Source organism: Pogonomyrmex barbatus, unplaced genomic scaffold (assembly GCF_055798465.1).
Source record: "Pogonomyrmex barbatus isolate J1 unplaced genomic scaffold, ASM5579846v1 scaffold16, whole genome shotgun sequence".
Classification (NCBI taxonomy): Eukaryota; Metazoa; Arthropoda; class Insecta; order Hymenoptera; family Formicidae; genus Pogonomyrmex; species Pogonomyrmex barbatus.
This window is the reverse complement of record NW_028297112.1, coordinates 4,756,043-4,782,827: the sequence shown is the minus strand read 5'-3', so window position 1 is coordinate 4,782,827 and position 26,785 is coordinate 4,756,043. Positions and strand designations below refer to the sequence as shown.

Below are 26,785 nucleotides of genomic sequence, written 5' to 3'. Positions count from 1 at the left end.
AGGGTGATACTGCGGGGCTCGAGGGGGCGCGAGAAGGCGGGTGAGAACGGCGGCCCGGGGGCGCGGAGGAGAGAGCCGGAGGACAGCATCCCCGAAGCCCACCCTACAGATCAATATTGTGCCCACCATCATGTACCGGAGAACTTGTCCTCTCTCTCTCGAATAACCGTCGCGTGCCGAATGCCTCATCTCTCTTATCCTAAGCACCCCCTTGCGAAACCCCGTGGCTCACGGCCGTTGCCGTGTATCGCGAACTCTCTCTCTCTCTCTCTCTCTCTCTCTCTCTCTCTCTCTCTCTCTCTCTCTCTCTCTCTCTCTCTCTCTCTCTCTCTCTCTCTCTCTCTCTCTCTCTCTCTCTCTCTCTCTCTCTCTCTCTCTCTCTCTCTCTCTCTCTCTCTCTCTCTCTCTCTCTCTCTCTCTCTCTCTCTCCCCCTCCCTCCCCCCTCTCTCTCTTTCTTCCCCCCCTCTCTGTCCTCTCTCTTTCTTCTATCCCTTCTTTACCTTTATTCTTGCCTTCCCTCTCAAGGGTAAGCGCGCGCGAGAGTGTACGTTGATTCCATCGCGACCGTCGCGAACGATGCTAGAGCATAGACCAAGTCCGCTAAAGGAGATTAGCCTCGGTGGTCGAGATCCCAGGATCTCGGCATAGTTTCGATGCACCGAGGGTGTCGACACGACAGGAAGATAAGTAGAACGCGGATAGATACCGGAGTTGACGGATGAATCGATTGTTTTCGAAGTTACTGGAAAAATGTGTGTTGATGAGGAAAGATGAGATTGCTCGAATGTATTGGTTGACAGACGAACATAATTATTTACGTGCTTTGCATTGTATGTCGATTAAAGATTTTGTAAGAAAAGAGGCATGCAATTATCTTTGCAATTCTTGAATAGAAATATTCGAATTTTACATACTGTAAAAAATTGTAATATCTTGTTGTAATTGTAATATCTTGTATCGAATAAACGATAATTAATTAAATTAATAAGTATTTATATAATAAATCTTTCTTTCTTAATTCTAAAAGAAATTTAACTACAAAAATTAACTACAAAAAACTATATCTTGTACTTATTATAAATTAAATATTAATTTAAAGATATGACAACCAAGTATAATATAAATTAATGAATTTTAGTACACTTTTTGTACTATAAATAAATACAATTTATTTATAGTACAATTTATACAATTTTTAAAAATTTAAATATGTTATTGTGAATAATTAGTAAAAAAGCTGTTAGTTATATGTCATTATGTTTTTGTTTTTTAAATCTTGAGTAATATTCAGAATTGAATCTAACATAAATTACAGGCAACTCTCTTGCCAACAGCTGTTTGCTGACAAGATTACAAGAAAATCACGCAAGGCGCTTCAGTCAGACGATACATGTAATTGAAGAAATATGAAACATTAAATTTCAATAGTCTCTCTCTCTCTCTCTCTTTCTCTCTCTCTTGAAGAACTCTTCATATTATTATTTAATAAAATCTATTCAATAATAAATTGATAATTTGTCTTTATGTTTCTATATAAGAATAATTTTTTCGAAACTATTGTTGGTAATCTCTTTCTTCAAACTATCGAGGCATGAAAATGCAGTGATTCTACTTTTGCAGTTGATAATAATACCGGCTTTTGCATTTACTATCGAATTTTTACTCGTCTTAATAGTATTTTAGTCGAGAGAAGAGATTTCTTGTACAGTTCTGTGTGCATTTTTTAAAAAAAGTACTTAAATATTTAGTACGTATAATATATAATATAATCAAAAATTTAATGTCAATCATAAGTGCTTAGAAAACAGAAAAAATATTATTTTTATAATATATTTTCTTTTATAATATATTTTATTTCTCTTCTTTAAGTTTTCAATCTTAGTATTTTTAAAATGTAAGAATTAATTTTAATTCATAATATTTCAAAATCGATTGATTTGACATAAAATAATTGCAATTACGAGATGAATACCCAAAGTATAATCAATAAAATTTATTTATTCATCAAAGTTACTCATTGATATTATGTAATAATAGCATGGTTTGGATAAATTACGTTAATAATTAATATCTACATAACTATATCTAATAACTCTGATTAAAGTTCTCATTATGCAGTGAAACTGCAATTAACAATTCGTAATCAGCCATAAATAACAAACTTAGCAAGTACATATAATCTAATCATTAGATATATAGCATTTTCCTAACCATTATTCTGTAATTATAACTCATAATTAAACGATTCCTATTATTTTACATATATCGTGTAAAATTACTTATTACTTGAAATATTTTATGTGATTTGTGATATAAACAGTATAATATACTTAACGTGGAACATCATTATTATTATAAATGTCCACGACAAAGTCCAGAAACACGTAACAAACAAGATGAGTGACAAAGAGAGAGAGAAAGAGAGAGAGAGAGAGAGAGAGAGAGAGAGAGAGAGAGAGAGAGAGAGAGAGAGAGAGAGAGAGAGAGATATAAAGAGAGGAATTCAGGGATTCTCAACATTTTCCTTCATATATACGAGGTCGTTTACTCATTGTTATAACTTCCTTAGAAGCCATTACAAAGACGCGCGCTCCTCCATTCTAAGATAATTCGGCTGACACAAAGCACACAGCTACCCAAAGTTCACGGAGAGAGAGTGAGAGAGAGAGAGAGAGGGGGGGAGGAAGAGAGAGAGAGAGAGAGAGAGCGGGCAATTTGCCATACGCTACATTAAATTTCACAAAAGCGGGAAGCGCTTGCCACACCAACGTAATCACTAATCAAAACTATGTTTCTAGAGCGTGTCAGGCATCGCGTTCATTCTCATACCATTTAGAGCAACATCGAATACAATTACCTACCTACTCAGTATGCTAATTACTGCAAGATACCAGACGAGGTAATATATCGTCATCTTGCTTGCGCCATTTCGAGATGGTCAAGGCTGAGATTCTCCTTCTTGCCTCCCAACAAAACAATGCGCTCATAAATACGCGAGTACCGACAGATAAATCGCGAAAAAGAATTGAGATGCAAATTTTTGCGCGCTTTAATCTCCAATCTTGTTCTCCACTAACATTTTCTAAGGGCTGAAAAAAAAAATGAATTATTACAACGAGACCAATTGTTTCACAGCTGAAATGCTCATAAATATTAATGACATGAGAAAGAAAGTAATTCTGTCGTGTGGCACATCCATTAAAAAACAGTGAAAGCACGTACAAATCTATTCATTCGTCTCGGCGATTATCGCGCGACGACCGGCAAGTGGGTCTCTTGCGGCGTTACGTTACGTCGGAATGGTCAAGGCTACGTCTGAGACGGATGGGAGGGCACGAAGAATGAGCGATGTTTTGTAGAAAGCAGGTATACAAGCAGGAAGGGAAAGGTTGCACCTGGCAACTCCAAGATAGAACTCGAACTCACGCCTCATAGGCGCGTCTCTCTCTCTCTCTCTCTCTCTCTCTCTCTCTCTCTCTCTCTCTCTCTCTCTCTCTCTCTCTCTCTCTCTCTCTACACAGTCCAGCCCATCCCACTCTCCACGGTCCATTCCTCACAGCCGGCCGTCCCTTTTTGGAGAACCAGCCTGCTGCCCGCGTGCATTCGCCCAAAATAACAGAAATTGTGGAGAAATCAGCGTTCCCTCTGGGCCGTCTCTGCGGATCACATTGTGGCGCCTCGAGAAGCGACGAGGCTTCTCTCTCGCCGAGGTGGAACTTGGCGTCATTGTGTGTCGCCAAGTTTTCGCTCTTTTGGATCGTCCAGAGATGGTTTGACTTCTCTCTGCGCCCTTTTCAATCTCATTGCACTTTAATGCCGATTGCACGAGGCACCAGGTGTTACGATAGTATCCCTCGCTCGCTCGCTCGCTCGCTCGCTCGCGCTATCGCCCGTGGACTTTTACGCCGCGCGACGAATCCGATGCGGAACGCTCGGTTAAATGCACGCGGGGACAAGTTCTCTCGTATGTGCTCGAGGGAGTGAAGTAAAACCGCTAGCGATCGACCCGGGAGGTTCTCTCTCCCCGAACTTTCGGGTCAAACATTCGACACTGGAAACGTCTATTTGGGTCACTCGGTTTGCGAACAGATCACTCGAAACTTTTGCGCAATTGACGTATCCGGAATGGAATGTGTGCGATCTGTGCAAATATGTGTTTTCCACGCTATGCTTCGAATGAAACGGAAATGTTAACGCCTTCGTCTATCCAGTCCGAACGTCAAACAGCGAGTCTGCGTACGATTTGCAGTCGATACCGTCTGTTATGATGAGAATGAAACTTTGAAACTTCAATTTCTGTTCTAATAGACGAGTAGAACAGAGGAGAAATTATATAAAATTATTTTCAATTTAAATATATATTTCAATCATGTCTAACAAATGGTATCCGAAAATCAAATGATATTCAAAAAATATTTTAAGATCAGATTATTTAACGAGTATAGAGTCCATGTTTTTTCTAGTAAAAATGTCAAGCGAGATCATCGTATCGATATTTTCCAATTTACGAAAATTTCATTTCGTAAGTAAACTTCAACCGGTATTCCTCTTGGAGTAAAATACTTCGGAATAAAATCGATCGAGGAATAAAATTTCGTTATTTAGTTATACAAAACAAACCGTAAAAGTATGCGTCGTAATTATGTATCGGTGCATTCTTTTCACAAATTTTCTCATAAAAACTTATAAAAAAGTTCCTCTTATAAGAAAAAAATGACAAAATTGATTAATTGAGAGGGAAGAAAAGATAAATGGATTAAATAAAATCTGGTGCAATGTTACATGTTATTAGTCATCACGGTCAAAGTAGGTTACTTTTTCGAGTTAATCAGTGTTACAATCAACTGATTCTTTGCTTACAAAATGATAAATTATTTTGCAGTAATCGCGGTGTATATGTTTGACCGACTTCGATTATTATAGAAACGGAATACGATTAACTTTGTACTTATATATACAAGACTTTTACAAGCAGTGTGAAAGTATACGGGGAACGGCGTTAACCGCATTTATTCTTGTCTTACTAACTCCTTTCAGCTGTCGCGTGTCACGGCGATAAAGTTTGCGGGGACTGAGCACCCCCCGCATGCATCCAGCTTTCTGCAAAATTATGCACTCGATGTAGATCCGTCACGACAGGGTTGTTTTTATTGATTGCCGAGACTTTTCGGTCACGCGAAAGACGTAATTTCAACATCAGTCAATTTCATCGAGAAGATTTATATTCGCAGTCCAATAATTAGCTCACGTCGATTATCCCTTCTACGTTCTGCATCGAGTTTCAAAGACACGCCTCGTATATTTTAATCAAACGGAATTAAAAATGTGTCGTATACGTCGATCATCATGTAGCATATACGTGTATATATTTATTTCAATCGTATAATTATACGTCGAGTCGTTTAATAATTGTATCCAATATGTCTACTTCAATCGTGATCGGAAAATCCCGCATGGCTCTCTAATTAAGACACGTCAAATGAGCTCAAATTAATGTAAATGCCTCGTTAATCTCGCTTGTAAGACTCGAGGGCGAAAAGGGTGGACTCTTACGAGTTACTTCGAATCTGATGTGATGAAGAAAAGCATTCGTTAAGAGTTCATTCCTGTTTTCTTTTTCTTTTTTTTTTTTTTTTACTATTTCTCGTGAGTTACGGAGGGGCATAATAAAGAAAAAGCGAGAAAGAGTGAAAGAGGGCTCGGTGTAAAAGAGTCGGACGTAGTAGGACGCTAAGTAGAATGAGTAGAGAAACGTGTTTCTGTGCGTGAGGTACTCATTTGGGAGAGAAACTTTCGTCTCTCTCTCTCTCTCCTTGCCCGCTTCCCGTCTCCGTGCACCTTCCATCTTTCTTTGTCTCTCGCCACGTCTGTATATTCCGGAATACTAATGATGCTGCGAGAAAATCCGTCTGGTAGTAATCCAAAGGTACCTACCTACCCTGGTTACCTGCAAAGTTTTCGCTTCACGTGCCAACTCGCAGGTTCGTACCTACTTCGAAGGCATCTCGCTAAACGCCGTAACGTCCGTCGCGTTTCATAAATTAGGAGGAACATTCCTCCTGGGAGGACAAACCCAACCGAAACTCGACGCGGAAATAGAAGACATACTCCGTAGCGCGCAGCACGGACCGATTATGGTCGTAGGGGGAATACGATTGTTTCACGATGGCATACGTAAAAGGGAGCGATGCCGCGGCGAACAAAGTAGCGGGAACATCTCGCATGGCTTGTAACGTTATGCCAAATTGCACGGACGGCGCGGTCGCAATAGCTGTGGTTACATAATAAGCACGGACCCCTATACCAAAATTAATTAACTACCGTATGAATTCCAAGGGAGTTCGGGCACATCCAAGTCTGTTCCCCTATTTTACGATAATGCGGGATGTAATATCAAGACGAATGTACACGCGCGGACTCGGCGAATTAGCTAGCTAAGATTAGTCTCTGATGAAATTATCGTATTTTTCTTATTGCCAGAACACAGCACAGCTCTTGTCCCTTTTCCTCTCGAGCGGGCAGAGAATAAAAGTAATAAAAGTGGATAATATCAAGTGGAGTTAAATGTTCCGGGAAATTATTAATTTCTACGAAAATAAGGGATGCCGAGTTCTTTTGATCATCGAATTGGAAACGAAACCGTTCCGTTGGACGTTGGGGCTAATAAACGAGCACGGTTAGGCCTAACAAAAAAATCAGACGAATCTCTTTCTTTTTCGATTAAATATGCTGTCTGCCTTCTCCCAAGAATTTTGTTAATCAGCATTTGTCGACAGAAACTAATAATACATGATATGCAGTCGATTATGCAGTTTTATCTCTCATGACGCATATGCAAGCAAGATAAAAAATTCGTACTCGACAAAAAATCAGCCAACGATGCGATACATTTAATTCGTAAAATAGCGATCTTTTTACGCATAACGACGTGAGTTATCGTGAACTCTCTGAAGCTTAAAAAACATATGGTCATATCTTAAATAAACTCGCCATTATTTAAAATAAAACATGCGGTTTAATACAAATGGATTCATTTTAATAATCTCATAAATTTTAACCGTAGAACATTAGTAAAGTTATCCTTTAATTTATATTTAATTTCTGCCAGAGCAGATTAGCATAATTTTATGTATAACGTCGAAATACATATTTCGTACAAGACTAATGTATCCAAGTCCAGACGTAACAGAATTTACATAATTTTTAAAAACGTATAAAAAAGATATTGTTAATCATCAGTTAATTTTCATTATTGTTTCTCATTCATGTTATAAAGGATATACTAATATGCAAACAGAATTATATTTGCCTGCGCTGGTTGCACGGTGGTAACCTCTGTTAGCGTTCCAGAGAGTTAATCATGGACTTAAGGAGCCCCAAAACAAACAAAAGCACCCTAAGTTACACGAGGAGAATCTCGTTTCTGGCCTTTACGGAACTTAGATGGCTGATTTACTTAAACGCATAAATAAGGTATTAGATGCATGACGGCGCATTTGTCCGGCGAGCGAAAAAATATTCCCGTCTTGCTAACACGCGCGCGTGCGCGCGACGAAAATTTATCGAAAGCCGTTCTGACGGAAACTATTCGTTTCCAGAAGTGGTCGGAAACTAGTTCGACATTCAATTTCTCTCCGCGAGACGATTTGTCCATCACCGCCGTCGACCGAGGTGCGACCCTAGGATTCCATATCGTGCCCAATGATTCGTATCCGTCAGCTAAGTTTCGTTCCCAATCTCGCCCAATCTTTTCCCTCTTCTCCCTCCTCTCTCTCTCTCTCTCTGTCTCTCTCTCTCTCTCTTTTTCTTTCTCTTATTCTCTCTCTTCTCACATGAAAACTAAGTACGAAAGTATAAACAGGCTTTAAAAGCAGGAGCTTGAGCTGTGCGGATGAGAAGCTAGCTGCTTCTCGCCTAACTACACGAAATCTGATAAAGTTTGCGCGGATATCGCAAAAACTTTGCCCTGTACTCGAAGTTCTTCGTTCGTTATTGTGTGTACGATACCTTCTATCATTCCGACCGAGTGTTTCGATCCGTCGGCCGAAAAGGGGAGCTCGTAGATAAGGCTCTATCTCCGTTATCTACGTTGCTTATTGTTGGACGACGCCGTGAAATTGACTGGAACCTGCACCCACTACTCGCCGGTGAATGACACGATTGTTTTCTCTTTTTTCTCTACTAATAAAGCGAGAAATTTCTCTGACATCTCTTCGGAGATCGTTAGGATAGATTAAAAAAAAGAAAAAGAGCGAGCCACTGCTCTAATTAAGGCACTTTTTGCGAAATCTACAAGGCGAACAATAATTTTCGTCCAGCCAATTTCGCGGAGAATCTCTATTGTAATCAGCGGTGGTGCGATGCTGTTCATAAATCATGATTGAACAAACGATTTGTAATCCATACCCGTGGCGTACCGATGCGACGGACGTTACAAATCTATCGATCAATGATGGCGCGATAGCGATTCGCGTTTTAATTCCGACGAGATCAAATGAAATTCATTGAATTTGTGGAAAAATATCAAATTTATACATGCATAACGCTTCATGGGTGATTATTCTTCAGCGATAATCCCTCATAATTTAAAAGGGTTATTGATACTTTCTATATTTCTGTTAATAAAACATGTTATTTCAGCTTTTGTGAATGAATGTCGTTCGCTGAATATGCTTGTTATTGAATATCTCGTATATATCTGATATGCCAGTTTATAATATTTATAAGATGTCATTGTATTTCTAATAGAAGCGCATGATATTTTCATGCCCGACACACGGATTTACCGTGACGTACGCGTTCTGTATACGCGCGCACTCATTCGGCTATGGAGAATCGATTGGACACCGTCGTCTCACCTCCTGCGAGTCACGGTAAATAGCGAATAGGCAAAATTCGAAGCTAGGACGGCGAAAAATATGCGACGGGAAAACTAAGAATCGGCAGAAAATTTTAATTAAAATCCCGGAATCTGGGTTAAAAGAAATTTAATTAAAAACAAGAAGAGTAGAAATCAAACGTTATAAACGGTCTCGCAAATTGCAATTTACTCGCAGTTATTTATTTATATTTAATTCTCGTAGTAACGCGACTCTCGCGCGATGGTATTAAATTCGCAGCGTCGTGTCCCGCGATGCGCGACAAGTACGGATGGGAAATACAAACGCGTCTAGTTAATGAGCTATCGATTCGGAGTAGAGAGGGACGGGAGTTTTGCGAGATTTTATATGCACGACAATGCGTCGGCGATCAATCACAATTATGAGATCGTTTGCCGATGCGTGCGCGCCACGAAATATCATCGCGCGGGAGTTCATCGAGCGGGATATTACGGGCGTTGGTGGAGGAGCCACCGTAAGAATGTAACCAGCCGGTATAACAAATCGTCTACATGCCATGCGCAAATCCAATTTTACGAAGCACGATCCCCAGCGGATGGAAGTGCATCGGCAACGCCGAGGGACGCCACGCAATACGCTCGGTCTCAGGCATGACGGCGGCGGAATTCCGCCGGGAGTGCAAGCTTTTGGCGACTTAGCCAGGCAACCCTGGCCGCCCTTGGATGGCGAAAAGGGGACGTGTATACCCGGCGAAGTCGGGAGGGTGGGCATGAGAGATACCCTCTCGAGGACGGGGAGCGCATTGCGCGAGCTAGCGATGGGAACGAGACGAGACGGATGCCAAGTCGACGATGCGACGAACAATGTTCGGGAACATCGCTCGATCCGCGCGTGAGTATTTTATGAATCTATAAAAACCTGAGAATTTTGGCAATCTCCAAAGTCACACGAGAAGAATATCGGCCGCGCGCGAAAAGTCGTTCGGAATAGTCTTTTGATTCTACCGTTCTTTCTGACAACGTCGAAAATTCCGGTGACTTTTGCAAAGTTGGGAAATGTCCAACGCGTCAAGCGGGATTTTGAAGACCTTCGATCGCACAAGTTTGTTGACATTGGCAGAATTCGGGGAGTGCCCGCCGCTATTGAAAACTTCGTAGTTAACGGCGCGGATGAAAAATCGCGAGTGTACACCGTCTGGAATCTCGAATCTGCGCTTGGCAGTCGATGGTATTCCACGCCATCACAGCTAGTGGTACAATCTCACCTTCGTTCTTCGAGGATTTTGCGAAAAGAAAGGTTCGTCGTTGGAGGACCAACGAGGATGGCATTTTCTGTGCAGAAAAAAATATGTTTCTCGGAATAACTGTACTTTTTTACGGTTCCAGCCGAATTCGAATTTACGAATTCGCACATAACTGCCTCGACTGCTGTGGCATTATGTGTCACTCGACAATAATTCTTCTCCCGGGGCGCAAGCTCGCCCATGTAGTGCCAAGGTTAATAGCCAAATGCTCTTACGCAATTTATGTTAATAATTATAAATTCCCAAGAACAAAGTAAGAGTAAAATATAAATCTCGCATGGTAACAATACTGTTGTCATTGTTAATATGAGTAACGAAGTAGCGTAAATCGTTCCAACTGTCGGTTAAATCCGGAAACGCAAGAGTCTAACAATGCCGAATAAGAAAATGGCTTCTGCTGCACAATTGATACAAAGTGAAAGCGACATAAAAATGGCAAGGCACCGCAAAGGAAAAAAAAAAATAGCAAAGTCCAATAAAATAAAAAACGGAAAAAATGACAAAGTATCATAAAAAACAGGCAAAAATAGCAACGTTTCCGCTCGCAAATCTCCGCCGTTGAGACATGGGACGATGAGCTTTGCCGTTTGCGCCGTTTTGCGCTCGCTTTTGTATACGACGAGGCAGGGTTGTATACGGTTAGATAATAACTATGAATGCATGCCTTATCCCGGCGGTGAGTACTTAATGTAAATGATTTTACCAAGTTTCACGGGACAAAGGGTGCGGGCGTAGTTTCCAAACTCGCACGCTGGCAACAGCCGCGCGGAAGTTTCTCTGAATTTTAATGAAAAATGGAACGGGGTATCGTACGCCGGCCGTATTTGCGTTACGGATGCTGGTGGCAATGGGGTAGTGCGGAGGTCCCGCGCGTGATAGTTATGGGGGTGTGCGGCGGTGATGCTGGCAGTGGGGAGGCGCGGAACAAACACGGCTCTAGTTCGGTAAATTGTTTGAGATTATCGCGCATTACTATCAATTAGCATCTGCGCATCATGTTCACGTTATTCACGGTAATACCGCGGCAAAAGGACGGATGATGCCTCTCCTGTGGAATGCAGGGCCATCGTTCGCATTACAACACACGCGCGCGCGCGCGCGCGCGTGTGTGTGTGTCAACGCGTTCTCCCTAGATTTTATTTTATACTTTCGCGATTACGAGATTCCGAGATCCCGGAAAATATTCGAAATATTCGAAACACGCGGTATTACCGAATTTTAGAGAATAAATTTTACGAGAACTCTTGTTTGATTGCGAAACAATTAGCGATATTGCATTGCATTCTGTATAGTTTTCAATCTCTATAAGATTTTTTGCTTTTCCATACGTGTTTACATATCTTTCATTGTGCAACAGCGATTCTACATTAAAAATATTCAATTTCTTTAAAGAATACATTTCATTATACTTTTTTTTAACTTTGTGTGACCACGAAATAAATTTAATTTTATAAAATGTTATAAAACATTGTGAAATAAGGGAACATTATGAGGGAACGATTACACCATACACATGTATAATAACTGCAATCATTACAAGGCTGTCACTCGGAAATCGGACAGCGCGCGTGCATAAATTTTATGTTTTGCGTAAAAGGAATCTAAATCGTTTTAAAGCGCGCAATTTAACAGTCGGTTTATACGAGCGCGAGGTATGTTTTAAAGGCAAACGTACGGCCACCCCGTTTGTTCTCGGTTAAATCGCGTTCGCAATCAGTCGCCGCAATCGTCGCGATCGACGACGAATTATGGTCGCGCCGGCCCTGCGACATGAAACCCAGAGGGTGGCGGCAATTACACCCCACAGGGCCGCACTCGCCCGAGGACAGATCTGCCCTCTCTGCCATACGTGGCCGATAAAATTATGTGTGTAATAGATGCGAACGCGCTTGCAACTGTTGCGAACAAAAACAATGAATCTCAATGAAGAGACACGGGCAATCGTCTCGTATTTAATCTCTTAAATAAAGGAATCGACAACGCAAGCATTTTTAACATTTGCATAATGATAAAAGATTTAAAATCAATTTTGGAATGCTGGTTTCATACATCGGTAAATATATTTAAAAATAAATTTGTGATCAAAGATTTATATTAATAATTGGTGCAGATTATAAATTTTAAATTACATGCTCGAACACGGAGAGAACAGTTTTCCTGGCAAATCTAAAAATTTAGCCAGATACAGATCTGAAAATAATTTTGTTGGATCATATAACGCTCAAATATGATGATAATATTGCAAAAATGTTTGACTCTTTAGTAATTTGAATTATTATATTACTTTCGTATATAATAATTTTGAAGATTCAACAAAATTATTTTCAGATCTATATCGGCCTGGCCAGGTTTTTAGATTTGCCAGAAATTGTTTTCTTCATTTCATTCATCAATAACAGCAGGTAATTAATCGTTATTGTTAAAAATATTATTGCTATTGCTATGTTATTTGTATTTGTTTTCTATGGGCAAAAAAATTCATTCGAAATGAAAGGAGAGGACAGTGCGATCGTATAAATTTCATTCTTGTGCAAATATCTGCATCAAATATTGTATCGAACGTGAGAAAACATGATAGCACGCCGATTCCAATTTAATGTTTCACGCCATTTATTGGATAACCGAGAATCGCTCATTTAACCGAGACACGATAGCAAGATTCGCCTCCGTCGTGTCCGTTTGAATATAATCGTTAAGTTGTACAATTAATCACTGCGCCAGAGAAATGCGAGAAAATACAGGAAATGGCGCGAAGAGAACTTTCGTTACTCTCATTCATCATCACAATTGATTATTACACTCGCTCCTTTGTTTTCAGAACGTTCTCTTCGCAACGGCTAATTGTCTTTATAATTCGCGTTTATCCCTTTGAAGTCGAAACGGTGCGCTATTATTTGAATATAGAGCATGTAGAAAATAGAAATGCACATTACGTAATCAAAAGGGACTCTGATATTCAATAATTATTTAACAGTTATTTAATTATATATATTTGAATAAATATTTTAATTTAAAATAAATAAATAAAAATCTACGCTGAGAGATTCCTTGGTAATAAATAATTCATATTTTGTACAAATAAAAATAGTTGACATGGTTCAATAATTGTTGCAAAATTGCATATAATGATGAAATGTAGATTTCTAATATTATATATAATTATATATAATTATATATATATATATAATTATATTATATTATATATACACACACTTTAATTTAAAACAAATAAATAACAGGAATCTACACTGGAGAGTTTCCTTGATAATAATTAATATTTGGTACAAATAAAAATAATTGATACGATTCAATAACTGATGCAAAATTGCTTATAATGATAAAATTCAGATTTCTAATATTAAATATCTGAAAACACATACTTTAATTCAAAACAAATAAATAAAAATCTTCGCGGGAGAGATTCTTTGATAATAAATAATTAATATTTCGCACAAATAAAAATTGCCTACATTAAAATAATCAAGTACGAATTTCTAATATATATATAATAATTTATTATTGAAAAACACTTCGAATGCGTCACTTTAATGAAATATGTCGAATATATGTATGTCGAAAATACATAACAGGTATAGCTTGCATAAATTTACTACAAGTTTTAATATCTAGGCACTTACCTTGTCCTTGTAGCAAAAGATTCGCATCGTCGGTGTAAACAATCCGTCGCCAGGAGCAGTCTGCCTCGATTCTTAGAATCTCCATTATTTCACTCACTCACTCGCGACACAGCACATTTCAAAGAATTCTTTAACATATCGTAACGAATAAACTATCAGCACTTTGTATTTCAATGATAAAGTGACGGCAATATTGGGAATTAATGGCGTTATTTTTGATAACAGTTATTTTATAATTTACTGTTGTCGAATTGTAACTGTTAATTATTAACTGTTTAATAAAAATTTTTCGGTTATTTCGCTCATGTTCAGATATCATTGCTACTACCACAAATTGTGTCCGACAAATCTTTTGAAAACGTTGACTGTAAGATTAAGAATTTCTGGAAACTTCTCTATCAATGCTTTCAGAAAATCATATGATAAATAAGATTTTAGTTCTTAGATTTTAGAAAAAGATTAAAATATCATAGATTTATATGCAATAAGTCTATGGTTTATATGCATTCAAATGGGATTTGGCTTCTTCAATGTTTATTCTGTGCTTTAACAAAAGACACAAAGTTATTAAAGAAAAAGGAGACGTTTAATCGTAATCGGAGACGTAATCTATCGATTGTCGAACATTCAATGGTATATGTTTTATTTTATTCTCACATGTGTGAAAAATGTAGAAGCAAGAAATTTAATTTAGTATAGTATAATATATACAGCAAGAAATATATATATATATTGAAGATATAGAAATATAAAAATATTACTTTGTTTGCAATTAAAATCAGATATTAATTAATTTTACAAGAGTTGAAGTAATTAGTTATAAAATAATTATTGAAAAGACTTACTCATGAATAAGCAGAACCGTTTCGATGTAACCATTATCGAAAAATAACTATTTAGCCTAATACCAGGAATCGCGATGTTTACATTGCGATACGCGCGGCGTAGGGATCTCGACGGGTCAATTTTCTAAAACAGACCGCGTGTTTGTTTATTTGCCCCGAGTCAGATAATGTGAATGAACGACCGTTAACATGCCCCTCGATTGATGCGACTAGTCCATTCGATCGTGCTCTCTCCCGTCCGATCATATTAGACACGCGACGCGTCTCGAACATGGAAATAACTCGGCGCGGGGAAGAGGCGCGGCCATTACCTACGTGAATGTTTTGACGCACAACGCAAGTGCATCTAGTAATACCGCCTGTGCTATTAATCAGCGGTTCTCTCCTCCGTTGATTAGCACGCCACGACGCGGCGATCGAGCGATACTTCATCCGGCACTCCCGATATTCACACGTATGCTTTTATTTGTCTGATTATCGAAGCGAAAAAGGAGAATTTTCTTCTCTCATAAAGAAAAAAAGGACAAAGTAAATTCACGAGACATCATGACATGTACGGATGCGTACGGTGATCATATGTTCTTTACTTCAGGAAGCTCTCCTTTAAGTTTGTTTATTTTTTTAAAAATTCAATTTTTTTTTCTTTATTTACTTTCCTCGTTCTATTTAGTCCTTTATTTTTACGGGAAATTCTTTTCTAATTAGCGTTTCAATGTTCAATGTTATACTCTAAAGAATAAATTTTCAAAACAAAATATGTAAAATATAAATATATATAAATTATAACTTGTCTTGTATTAATTATACTTTTAATTCTTTTAATTAAAATTATTTAAATTAAATCCGTTTTTATTTTTTATTATTTTGAATCTATTAAATTTAAATCAAAGGTTTCTTCTAACAAATCAGTTTAAACTACCAGAAAATTTCATTTTATTATACGTTATGTTAGATACTTTGAAATATGATCACGTGATCACGCGTAATTATTTAAACCAATAAAAATACGCCTCGGCATTGTTCTAGTAATTTATTAACGTAGTATAAAATGCATTATCAATAAACCCGTGCAATCGCGCCAATTACCGATTGATTTACTCATTATTTTTATTTGATTGTTCGAATTATTTATATGAATATAAATGTGACTGGAAGTGACTAGTCCGAAACAGATTCACCTGACGTTGGCTACAAATCTCGTGTGAACCGCACCAATCATGGCGGACGCATAACGCACGTCCTTCGTTGCTCGTGAATCCGAATGATAGTTTGCTATTGTCGCCGAAAGTATCGTGAACCTACAATCTACAGCATGAGTTAAATTCAGTTGAAATAAAATAATTAAATATAACGTGAGTTGTAAAAATTCTTTTGCTTTTATCATAAAAATTTTCAGAAACATTCTAATAAATTATAAAATTCAAATCACGAATATGAGAGCGAGCAACACGGATTTCGACGAGCGGAAAGCGAAGGTAAAATTCGTGCACGCACATTTTGAATCCGTCACGATTTTATTATAGCATCTTTTCGATACTTATTATCGAATTATGTGAAATTAGTTATCGCATTATCGGTACGAAGCAAGAGCAGACCGCGTCGGAAGAAGAGATCGAGATTGTGCGAGTCAAGCGTTATTTGTTCTCGGAAACATGTACGATTTTGCTCCCTCATACGAGAAGCGAGCTACATTAACCGCATATTCTGTAACCTCTCTTCCCCCTTCGGCCCTTAGAATATCTCGATCCGTGCGGCCCTGGGACCGCGACACCGCCTATTCGCGTGAGCCACAGTATACGCGCGCGTAGTCGTCGCCTTTGTATATACACGAACGAGAGTGAGAGAGAGAGGAGACGAGAGCAGCGCGCGGCTCAAGTCGCACGCGCGCGCATCCCCTCTCTCTCTCTCTCTCTCTCGCTCATGCGCTCCCCACTCTCTCTGTCTCGGCCCAGCCGTAACGCCGCGAGCCGTTGACTCGAAGTAGTACCATCGGTGGCGCGACGCGGCGCTCTCAGTCGTGCTCCTGCCGCGGCGCCATCACGTAGCACGCTGAACTTCGCTCGAGTCCGTGCGGCGGATCACAGTTCGCTTTCTGCAGCCCAACGTGTTACTGTGTGACGTGGACGCGCCTTCGCTTTCCTTCGTGTGTCCTGTGTGTATATGTATATGTATCTCAGAGCGGTGTGATCCTCTCGGTCGTGAGATCTGACTTGTGTACTCGCGCGATAATCAGCGCGTCTCACGCGGATGCGGGACAGTGGTGTGAGTAGAGAAACAGTGACGCCCCGCCGAAAGTGTGCTCCGAAATTCGCCGTCTCCGTCCACGGGCAGACGTAACCCGTGCGAGAACCCGCGCGAACTCTCAAAGCGGACGCGACACATGAGGAGGAGGCGAACTCGCGGCGCGAGTTCGAACGAAGAGGAAGCCAGCGGCGCTACTACCGGCCCACAGCCTTCACCGGGGAATGCAGTTTCGGAATCGCCGTCTGCGGCCGCGGCTGGCCGCCACGCTTCGAGAGACATGACGCGATGATCGTCGAGGCACCCGGTGCATCCGCCCTGAACGCCGCCGCATCACCACGCCGTTGCCGCCGACGCCGCCGTCGTCGTCGCCGCCGTCGTCGCCGCCGCTCGCGTTCTCCGCCCGCGTTCTCCTCTTCTCTCTCCTCTCTGTCATTCTCATTCTCTCACGCGCCCGTGTGTGTACGTGCACCGTCCCCCTCCCCCGTAGTACGCAACGGCCCCCGGAGAGTGTGACGGATAAGTTTCTCGTCGTGAAACGCGCTAACCGGGAATCATGGGTGATGTGCACGGGCTAGTTAGTGACCTCGGCCAGGAGGATATCGCCAGAGACAACGTCGGGACATCACCTGTCGTCGGCATGCCTCATCGGGTGAGTCTTCTTCTTTCTTCTTCTTTCGTTATATTGTGATATCGTTCAGATTATCGCGCTGCGTATTTTGCCCGAGCAGCTGTCTCTGCTCAGCGCGGTTCGAAGGACGCGCCCCTTCGCGGATGTTTTTTTTTTTTGCATATCAGGTAGCCCGCTTGGTTTTGCGTGAAATGTTTACGTTGTAACCCGACACTTTTTATACGCGGAGTTCTCGTTAACGTGTTGCTCTGTTTCTATTCATTCGGGAGTCAATGGAGATCGCCAGTTTACGCGGCTTTCTTTCTCTCTCTTTTCGTGACAGTTGATTTTATGTTAAGAAATTTTTATATCTGGAGAAATATTATCTTTTATATTCTGGAGAAATATTATCTTTTTATTTCGAGCGAAACTTCCCAAAGAATAATACGTCGAATTATTATTTATTAGCGTAATTTCGAGAGATTCGGCAAAAAGCGATAGCAATGGCGATATCAATAATGATAATGATACACACAGTGGATTTATTACTTATGCGGTGCTCCATATTAATTCATTTGAGATTCGAATATTGTTGATCGTGTACGAATACAACACTGTTTTCTGTAAACAATTAAATACGAACAGATAATAATAATTATCACAGTGATAACATTTGTAAATTAAATATTTCCCAGTTCAAAATTTCTTCTTTGCACGCGATGTTCCTATTTGAGTTTATTGTACAATAATATTATTTAATTATTTTACATGACTAACGAAATAAAGGTTATTATTGAATGTAATAACTATTTGAAAAATTATAAATGAATAGTTTTGAAGCGTTTTATTTATCCAGCGCTTTTATCTTTTGTCAAAAGTTCCAGATTTTATCGTGAAATGTTTATGTTTATGATCGATTTTTTTCTTTGCATAATGTTCCTATTTGAATTTAATGCACATAATTTGAATATGATAATTATTTGAAAAATTTTAATGACTGGTTTTAAAAAGCATTTTGTTTATCAAACGTTTTTGTCTTTTGTCAAAAATTCTATTTTGATTAAAATATATTATAATCGATATTTATAATCGATTTCTTCTTTGCATAATGTACCTGTTTGAGTTTAATGCACAATGATATTATTTAATTATTTTACATGGATAACGAAGTAAAGATTATTATTTAATATAATATTTAATATAATAACTATTTGGAAAATTATTAATAGTTTTGAAGCGTTTTCTTTATCGAATATCTTTGTTAAAAAATGTTTTGTTAAAAATTTGAGATTTCGAATTTAGTTTGTAAAATGTTTATATTTATAACCGCATGAAAAATTCCATTTTGCAATCTATCATTTGATAAAAAAATTCTTTGTTCAATCTATGGACTTAAAGATGCGTTCTTGTCACATTGGAGCACTGTGTTATTCGGGTGACGCATTCGGGTGATGCAAGAAATCTGATGTGACGACAATTACAATAATTATATTTCGAAGATAAGTAGCACTTCTTTTATGAATGCGAGACTGCAAGAGCTTCTTGTATCGAGACGACTGCATCGGCACTTAACAATCTCCGCTGTTTATCGTAAATGCAATCGGTGAAGTACGCGAATGAATAGAGAGAGATAAATAAGTAGGAATGATGATCATCACTAAGAAATTTGATATTTTAAAATTTGATATCTGTAAATTACTTGGCATTTTCCTGCCGTTACTGCAGTTGATTAGGTAACGATATGCGAAATCGATTATTCGATAATTACATACGAAATTATTTTAATTACACACGAAAGATCGTACCGCATGATTCCAAATGTTCGAGATGAAATAGATTAAAGCGACGTGCGCGCAAATCTTAACATGTTGCTCCATACCATTAGTATTCCCATGTTTAATTTCTATTTAAAGTTTCATGCTGCAAGTTTCGAGATTGTAGCAACTACGTCATGTAACTAGTAATAATGCATACCGACGCGGGCACACGCACACACAGGCCCCGCCGGCATTTGCGTCGCGCACCGTTAATGCGTATACGAAAGTCCCGAAGTTCCGTTCTCGGGGAGTTTAAAACTACGCGCATTTACATTGTCGGACTTTAAAGCGGCGAGGCGTGAAAAAGCCACGGCAAAGATTAGATGATGAATAAACGGTCGTTAATGCCCGATGTGAAATTCACGGCGGGCGAGGGGTCGAATCCCGCCGGTGGTACTTGGCTCGTCGCCGCTAATACCGCTTTACGGGATTAAACCCTTGCCATCGAGAAGGCGCACGATGATGACGAAATTAATTGGTAATGTGTGATATAAGGTGCATTAGCGTGCGGCGCGCACCTTGAAAGCACCTCGGTGCACAACATCGGTGCGCCGATATCATAAACCAAGATCTCGCGAAGACGCTTCTCTCCCTCCCCCTCCCTTTTTTTTCTCGTTTGCGTCACGCCTCTCCGTCGTATTCCGATGCATAATACATAAACTCCCGTTGACCGTGGAACATACTAATCCACGTAATCCTCTCTCGATACGTGCCTCGCATCTGAACGAACTCGCGATTTAATGCGTGTCGCACGATGCATCGGGTTGCATTTTTTTTATGGACGCGCCACGTTCGCCTCTCCTTCTCGAAATAACGATTCTCGGATTAACACGTCGGAAGCGCGCGGTGCATTCGTTTATTCGATCAATTGCGTGAATGTCTCACCGCGCGCACCGTAGAATCCTTTCTGCAACCTAATAATAAACGCCGTAGCTCTTTCTGTCCGCCTGTCTCTCTTTCATTCCGCTCCGCTCGCTATGTAGCTCGCTGCAAGCTTGGGAATAGTATCGCGAGCGGAGTCAAAGAAAAAGAACGATGACAGCGATACGGAGAAGGACGAGAAGAGAAGAGCTATTGTAGATTGTCGTTCTTTTCCTATCTTTTTTAGCTTCCCGTCTTCCGTTTTTTCCTCTTTGTCTTTTCTTTCTCTCTTGTGCTTGAAATCTTACCTTTGTTAAAATGTTGTAATAATTTATTACGTGACTAATTTCTCGTTAATTTAATTTGTTATCTAATGACATTTTTCAATCATAATTTCTGTATGTCGTTCTGTATATTATTATGATTGCTTAATCATTTTCTTCTACCGATATCCATTTGATAGTTCCTTGCGTCATTTTATTCCATGAATTTTTATTCACCATTCTATATCGCATTTCGTGTGTTCATTCTCTTTTCAACAACAATGCAAGCGTGTTCACTCTTCTTATCGAATCAATAGTATCACAAAGGAATTTCTAAAAAGTTGTCTGTTGGTGACACGGACAATCCGATTTTTCTGGTTACTTGGTGGTTTAGATTTAAAAAATGTGATTTTCTATCCATAGTTAATCATTAAACTCATGGCTAATTTTTAAAGTTATCACTATAAAAGTTTAATGATTAACCATAAATAGAAAAACATAATTTTTGTATTATCATAAGGTTAAGCCTAACCTAAGCAAGTTAACCGAAAAATGGGAAACATAAAACTTGGGAAACAGAATTTTGTGATCACATGTAATAAATAATTTTGTTTATTCTTTATCCTTCGTTTCTCAATGATATGATTTTGATGACAAAGTGGAATAAATTGACCTGCTCCAGTTTTACAATCGAAACGTGCGTGTCTCGCGTGTTTAGATTATTGTAGACGACGACGACGACGACGACGACGACGACGACAACGAGGTTTCTGCGACATCGTTGAATCACGTATGCGAGAGATTAAATGGCTTAAGCGCACCGTTCGTCGCAATGTCAAAGACTCGGGCGTTACACATGTAATGGAGAATGAAACGCGAGCGTTTGCACGGGCGAGCGGGGGAACGAAGAAGCGGCGGAAAATGATAAACGCAGCCCGCGGATACACGGTTTGCGTATGTTTAGATTTTTCGTACCTATCACGGTGACGCGTCGAAAAATTGCTTTGCACGTTTGCGATTGTCAAAAACAACGTGCGCGCGCGCGCGCGAATCCAACGAGATTTTGCAATCGAATGTCCGGGCCACACGATTCTTGTTTCTAGCTAAAAATCGTGTATTCGACGTTACAATAAACAAATACGATTTTTGACATAAATATTCTCGCTCAATCGATTCCTCTTCTGCAAGTGATAGAGATGCACGTAAGTTTCAAGATCACAATCGATTGCATTTTACAACAAGGAAACGCGTCGAGCTGTCGCAACGCGATGAATCATACACAATTTTTATCTCGATCGTGACGTAAACGTCTGCAGACGGTTAAGAACGAGGAGTTTGTGTAATCGGTATTCGTTACATTTGTTGCGCGCACGTTTTCCGTATTAACACGTCGAATTAACGACGAGCCTCGAGGCTTTGAAAAAGCTCGTAACAATTTCCGAGATTCGAGATTGTGCAGCATCGCGCAAAGTAGCAGCATCTCAAGTGCCTCAAGTTATTCGAGGCTTATGAGGCTGCATTTTCAAATTACCGCGGCCCATTTCCCTTCTAATTTCCGCGAGCTTGTTTCTTAGCTGCACATTATAATTATTGTATAGCAGCGCGCGCCGGGCGTTTCCGAAGTTTATCACGCGGCTTGGAGGCGGTACGTTTAATATGCCAGCCAAGAGTTCTTCATCAAAAGAGAGAGATAGAGAGAACTTCCCGTTCATTTCTACGATCGTCAAAAATTTGTCCGACCGTGAAGGAGCTGTCTGTTCCACGCGAATTTCCGACTACCGCAACTTAGCTATTAATACAGATGACACTCCTATATATAATTCCGTAACAATTCGCGGACTGGCCTTCGCGCGACATAAATATTTATCGCCTCATTAACATATCATCGATTCTCGGGAGAATTCTCTTGTAGCTGTGAATCCCAGCGTTGTCCTGTCGATAAAAACGATTAATCATTATCTTTGTGTAAAAAACGGGGCATCATCGGTGGCAAAGTGTTCGCTGAAATTTGATTTGAAAGAAAAATGATTTATGCATAGAATTGGCTAATAATTTAATCCAAGCAATTCTCCGATTTTCCAATATCTACGTTTGATATGTTATTCATGTTCGTATTGATTTGCTTGCAATATGTATCGAATGAATAATCTGTATATCTTGGAACATAAAGTATGGAGTATAAAATTTAACTTAACGAGATTTGCAAAATTCGACTTGAATTTCTAGGATGGGTGGGAACGTCTGAGAAACGCGAGCATAAATTTTCACAGCCGTCAGATACGAATTAGAGATTGGATATCGCGACGCTGCTGCCGCTATTGCCGTTTCTTCGGCAAAAGTGGATGGGAGTCTGAGTTACGTTAACTCGGTGATAAACGTAGGTGCGTGGACGTTTGTATGTGTGTATAAATCCCGGTCGCGTGATAAAGCCGCGGGGGATATCGTATTCTCATTCAGATACGACTTTACGTCGCGAGATAACGCCGGCGGGTCGATGTCTATTAGGCCCGAAGACTTTTCTTATCTACTTTGACTGGACGACCGAAGACTTAACCGTGAATCAAGCTCAAATTGGAACTAATTTCTTTGCCTCCGTGCCGGCGTGTTGTGATAATTTAATTAAAGCAAAGGGGCAAAGTAGCACAGGAGGGTTGATACCATGCAGTTGCGCGAAATGGAAAATTACACCTGAATTAGTTTCCTATGCAGGGTGGAATAGCGGGCCATTATATGAATTAACGTATCCAATAGCACCCCCGTGTGGCGTCGCGACGCGAGGGGACGCCTGTGCGCCCTACGCATATGTCGCTCTTAAACCCTCATATGTAAAAGGTCCGATATTTCATCCGACACGTGAGGTTTTCGTCCTGGCAAGATCTTTCACGTAGCTGAAATAAAAGCTTTGACGATCCTAATATATTCTCTAAGTTACCCTGTCGTATTTCTGCATTCTAGAGCCATGCTAAACCGCGTCAGTTGGCATTTCCCAATGCAAAGGATGTTTAAAATTGAAAAGCGACAGAATTGAATTGTATTTTTGCGAAACGTCCTGGCTATTCTTTTAATTTTGATCATTATTAACGCAATTGCGATTATTAAATAAGAATTATATAAATCACTGATTATATGTTAATTATTAATATTTTTGAAAATGACAAATTTTTACAAAAGCTTATTTGCACAAATGCATCAACAGAAATTAATTTTTGATACATGATATTGCTAAAATGAAGGATTTTGTATAGAGAGAGCACAATATAATATCGCGTATCTCGATTCTCATCAAAACGATTCTGTGCGTTTTCTTTTTATTGAAACCAGATCATTCAGAAGCGAACGATCGGGAGTTTTCCGCAAAGATCGACGGTGCGATTAATTTCGCTCTTCGAAGCTCCGTCGAGGAAAACTCAGAGTTTTCTGTCACGCGCTGACGAGCAGTAAATGGATGAAAATAGCTGGGTCGGGAATACTCTTGGTATCCAGTGGCACTAGCATCAGCGTGGCGTAAGACAACGCTTACCTACCTACGTGCCCCGAAGTACTCGACGAGGACACGCTGGACCGGTACTACTGCTTTCCCTCCCTGCCTCCTTCCCTCCTCCTCCTCTCTCTCCCTCTCTCTCGTTTGCCCTCTTACGACTCGTTTCTCTTCTCTAGCCTCTTCTCTTCATTTCTCCCTCCCTCCCTCCCTCCCTCCCTCCTCTCTCTCTCTCTCTCTCTCTCTCTCTCTCTCTCTCTCTCTCTCTCCTTCAGTCTTTATGCCTCGTTCATTTCATCTCCATCCTCGAAGCATGCTGCACTGAGCTCGAGCGCGTCTCAATGCAACCGAACCGGTACTGTAATTATTATTATGATGGAGTGAGAGCGAGCGACTCCGCCTGACACACGATACAGATCGGTACACGTGTGCAATACGCATACATACGCGTATCATGGTAGCGTGATGTGTGCAACACGCGTGCACAGATCACGATAGAAATGTCAAGAACGGGCAAATTCGAGAGCCACGGTAGAGCAGAAGCATACAATCTCGATTTTGATTTTCAACGGTCCGCCGAGATCAAGTCGATGTAACCTTCGAGAGGGCAAATCTTTTGGCTTTGCGTAATTTGAGCTTTACACGAGAAGAACGGGATACTAAAAGAATACCAAAGAGGAGATGCAAGAAGGGAGAAAACGTTTATTACCGTTCTATGCTAACAGAAAGCTAATGGAGATAAGTAGGGGAAGAGAGAGAGAGAGAGAGAGAGAGAGAGAAAGAGAGAGAGAATGTCTATTAAGACTTTTGGATTGGATTTCAAAAAAATTTTAATTAAGTTATTCGAAAATAAAATAAGATAATAGAAATAGAAATTACTTTACGTTGTATAAAATAAATTTTATTATTTTACATTTATGTAAAGCAGCTGAAATTAGCGTGTAATAATGAATTCTTGGCGCACCTAAGAAATTAATATTTAAAAATTTTCTTATTGACATGAGTATCATGCATAATTATATTACTATTAATTAGAATTAAGTAACTATATTAAATCTGATATACAAATTTAAAATCTAAATATTAAAATTCGTATTTTTATTCTATTTTCAATGTACATAATACACAATAGAGATTCAAGATTACACTATCTGAGAAGAAAAAAAAGTTAGTTGTCTTTCTTGAAAATAATTTTAACAGTCATTTCGAATTGCTCCAACTTTGTTCTACATTGTTTGAAAATTCTTTTAATGGAACTATACCACAGCAAAATGAGAAAATCTTTATCAGAGAACCGAACTTCGCATAATCGCGACGAGATGCTTCTCGAGAGACTCTCTCGGAAAAATATGGACTGTGTCAACGTGTATCTTTTATTCATGAATCTTTCTTTTTTTCTTTGGCTCGTATCGTATCGTTAGAATTATATGTTACGAATGTATTGGTGAAGTTCTTTCAGGGAAAGTATATCTTACCATAGTATTATAAGTTTCGTCCAGCCTGTCAACTTTTAATGACAGTTTTATTTCGCGCATTTTCTATCGCTATATTGCGACTACGAAGTTTGTTATTAAGAGACTTGGCGTGGAATTTTATGTCGTATGAATGCACTGAGGGTAAAATATTCTGCTTGGAAATGTATTATATAACGATATATCTATCGATGACCGAAATGAAATCTTTATAGTCAATTTTATTTTTAAATAAGTAAATCTTATTTTTACATATATGTTTACTTTGCATCTAATTGCCGAGATATTTCATGTAAGCAGCAATCAGTACATATTTCATGTTAAATGTTAAAAAAACCAATTTGCGTAAGAATTTGTTATAAAATAGATAATACGAACTAAACACTTACGATATGAACGATGTATTCGTTAATGATCCATTGTGACAGCGACGCAATTTTTTACTCTAATGATCGAAGTAGACGGGCTTTACAAATTTTTATATCGACGTTATTAGAGTTCATCAATATCCGATCCATGCACCGCCCCAGTGCCGTTCTGCGAGAGAAGTTATTTCCCTCCATTTCTATATCGGTTTCCTTCTGCGCCTCGTTGGATTGAGAGCCCGCGGCCGAGGCCGGCAAGAAGGAGCGGTTGAAAAATTTGAATGGCTGAACTCCTGGAGCTCATAAATCTAGAACAATTCCACGGTAAAGAGAAGGAGGGAGGGAGGAAGGGGGATACTTCTTTTCATACTCTTTTTTACGCTTTATCGGTTCGCTCCGCCGTCGCGCTTCGTCGATTTAAGTATGGTTTTGTCGCCGGTCGATCGTGCGTTTTCCAATTCGCAAATCACTTATTTATTAACGCGATTTGCATCGATAATCGATAGCGTACCATGTGTGGTCATTATAATGCGATCATTCCATAATTACGCTGCAAGGACTGTAAAGCACCAAAACTATGTGAAGTATTGGTGATAACGTATTTCGAAACGTGTATGGGGGGAATATATATTCCACAAGTTGCATAACATGGTACGTGTCGCAAAATTGCATGGTATATAGATAGTGCATTAAATTTCCTATTAGATACGGAATATTCTAATTATATGCAATCAGTATAAAATCCCGTTAAAACCTTCCTTAATTGAAAATTTTCTATTATATTGATTATTATGAAAATTTATAATTATTAAATTGTTTTCAGAATACCTCAACAAAATATTTAATCATTAAGATAAAATCGTCTGTTTATTAATAAGAATCTGACGAAGATTGACAAAATTGAACGTTAAAGATCAAGATATTTTTCCCGGTATTGTTTCTATCTCTGAAATTTCTCAGATATGCAATACGCATATCAGTATACGGGAGCGTGACGCTAATGGCATCAATTCAATCTCAATGTTCGACTTCCGCTGTTACGTCATTCATA

The 26,785-nt window shown here is 39.4% G+C and overlaps 1 protein-coding gene across 1 annotated transcript in view; it reads left to right on the top strand.

Annotated features, from left to right (window-relative positions):
- Positions 1-16,614: 16,614 nt before the first annotated feature.
- Positions 16,615-26,785, top strand: part of LOC105423430 (uncharacterized) — a 200,579-nt gene continuing 190,408 nt past the window's right edge. The window contains exon 1 of the mRNA XM_089074070.1: positions 16,615-17,520. Coding sequence (XP_088930196.1) covers positions 17,425-17,520 — 96 coding nt within the window. The 5' untranslated portion in view covers positions 16,615-17,424. The remainder of the gene's footprint in view (positions 17,521-26,785) is intronic.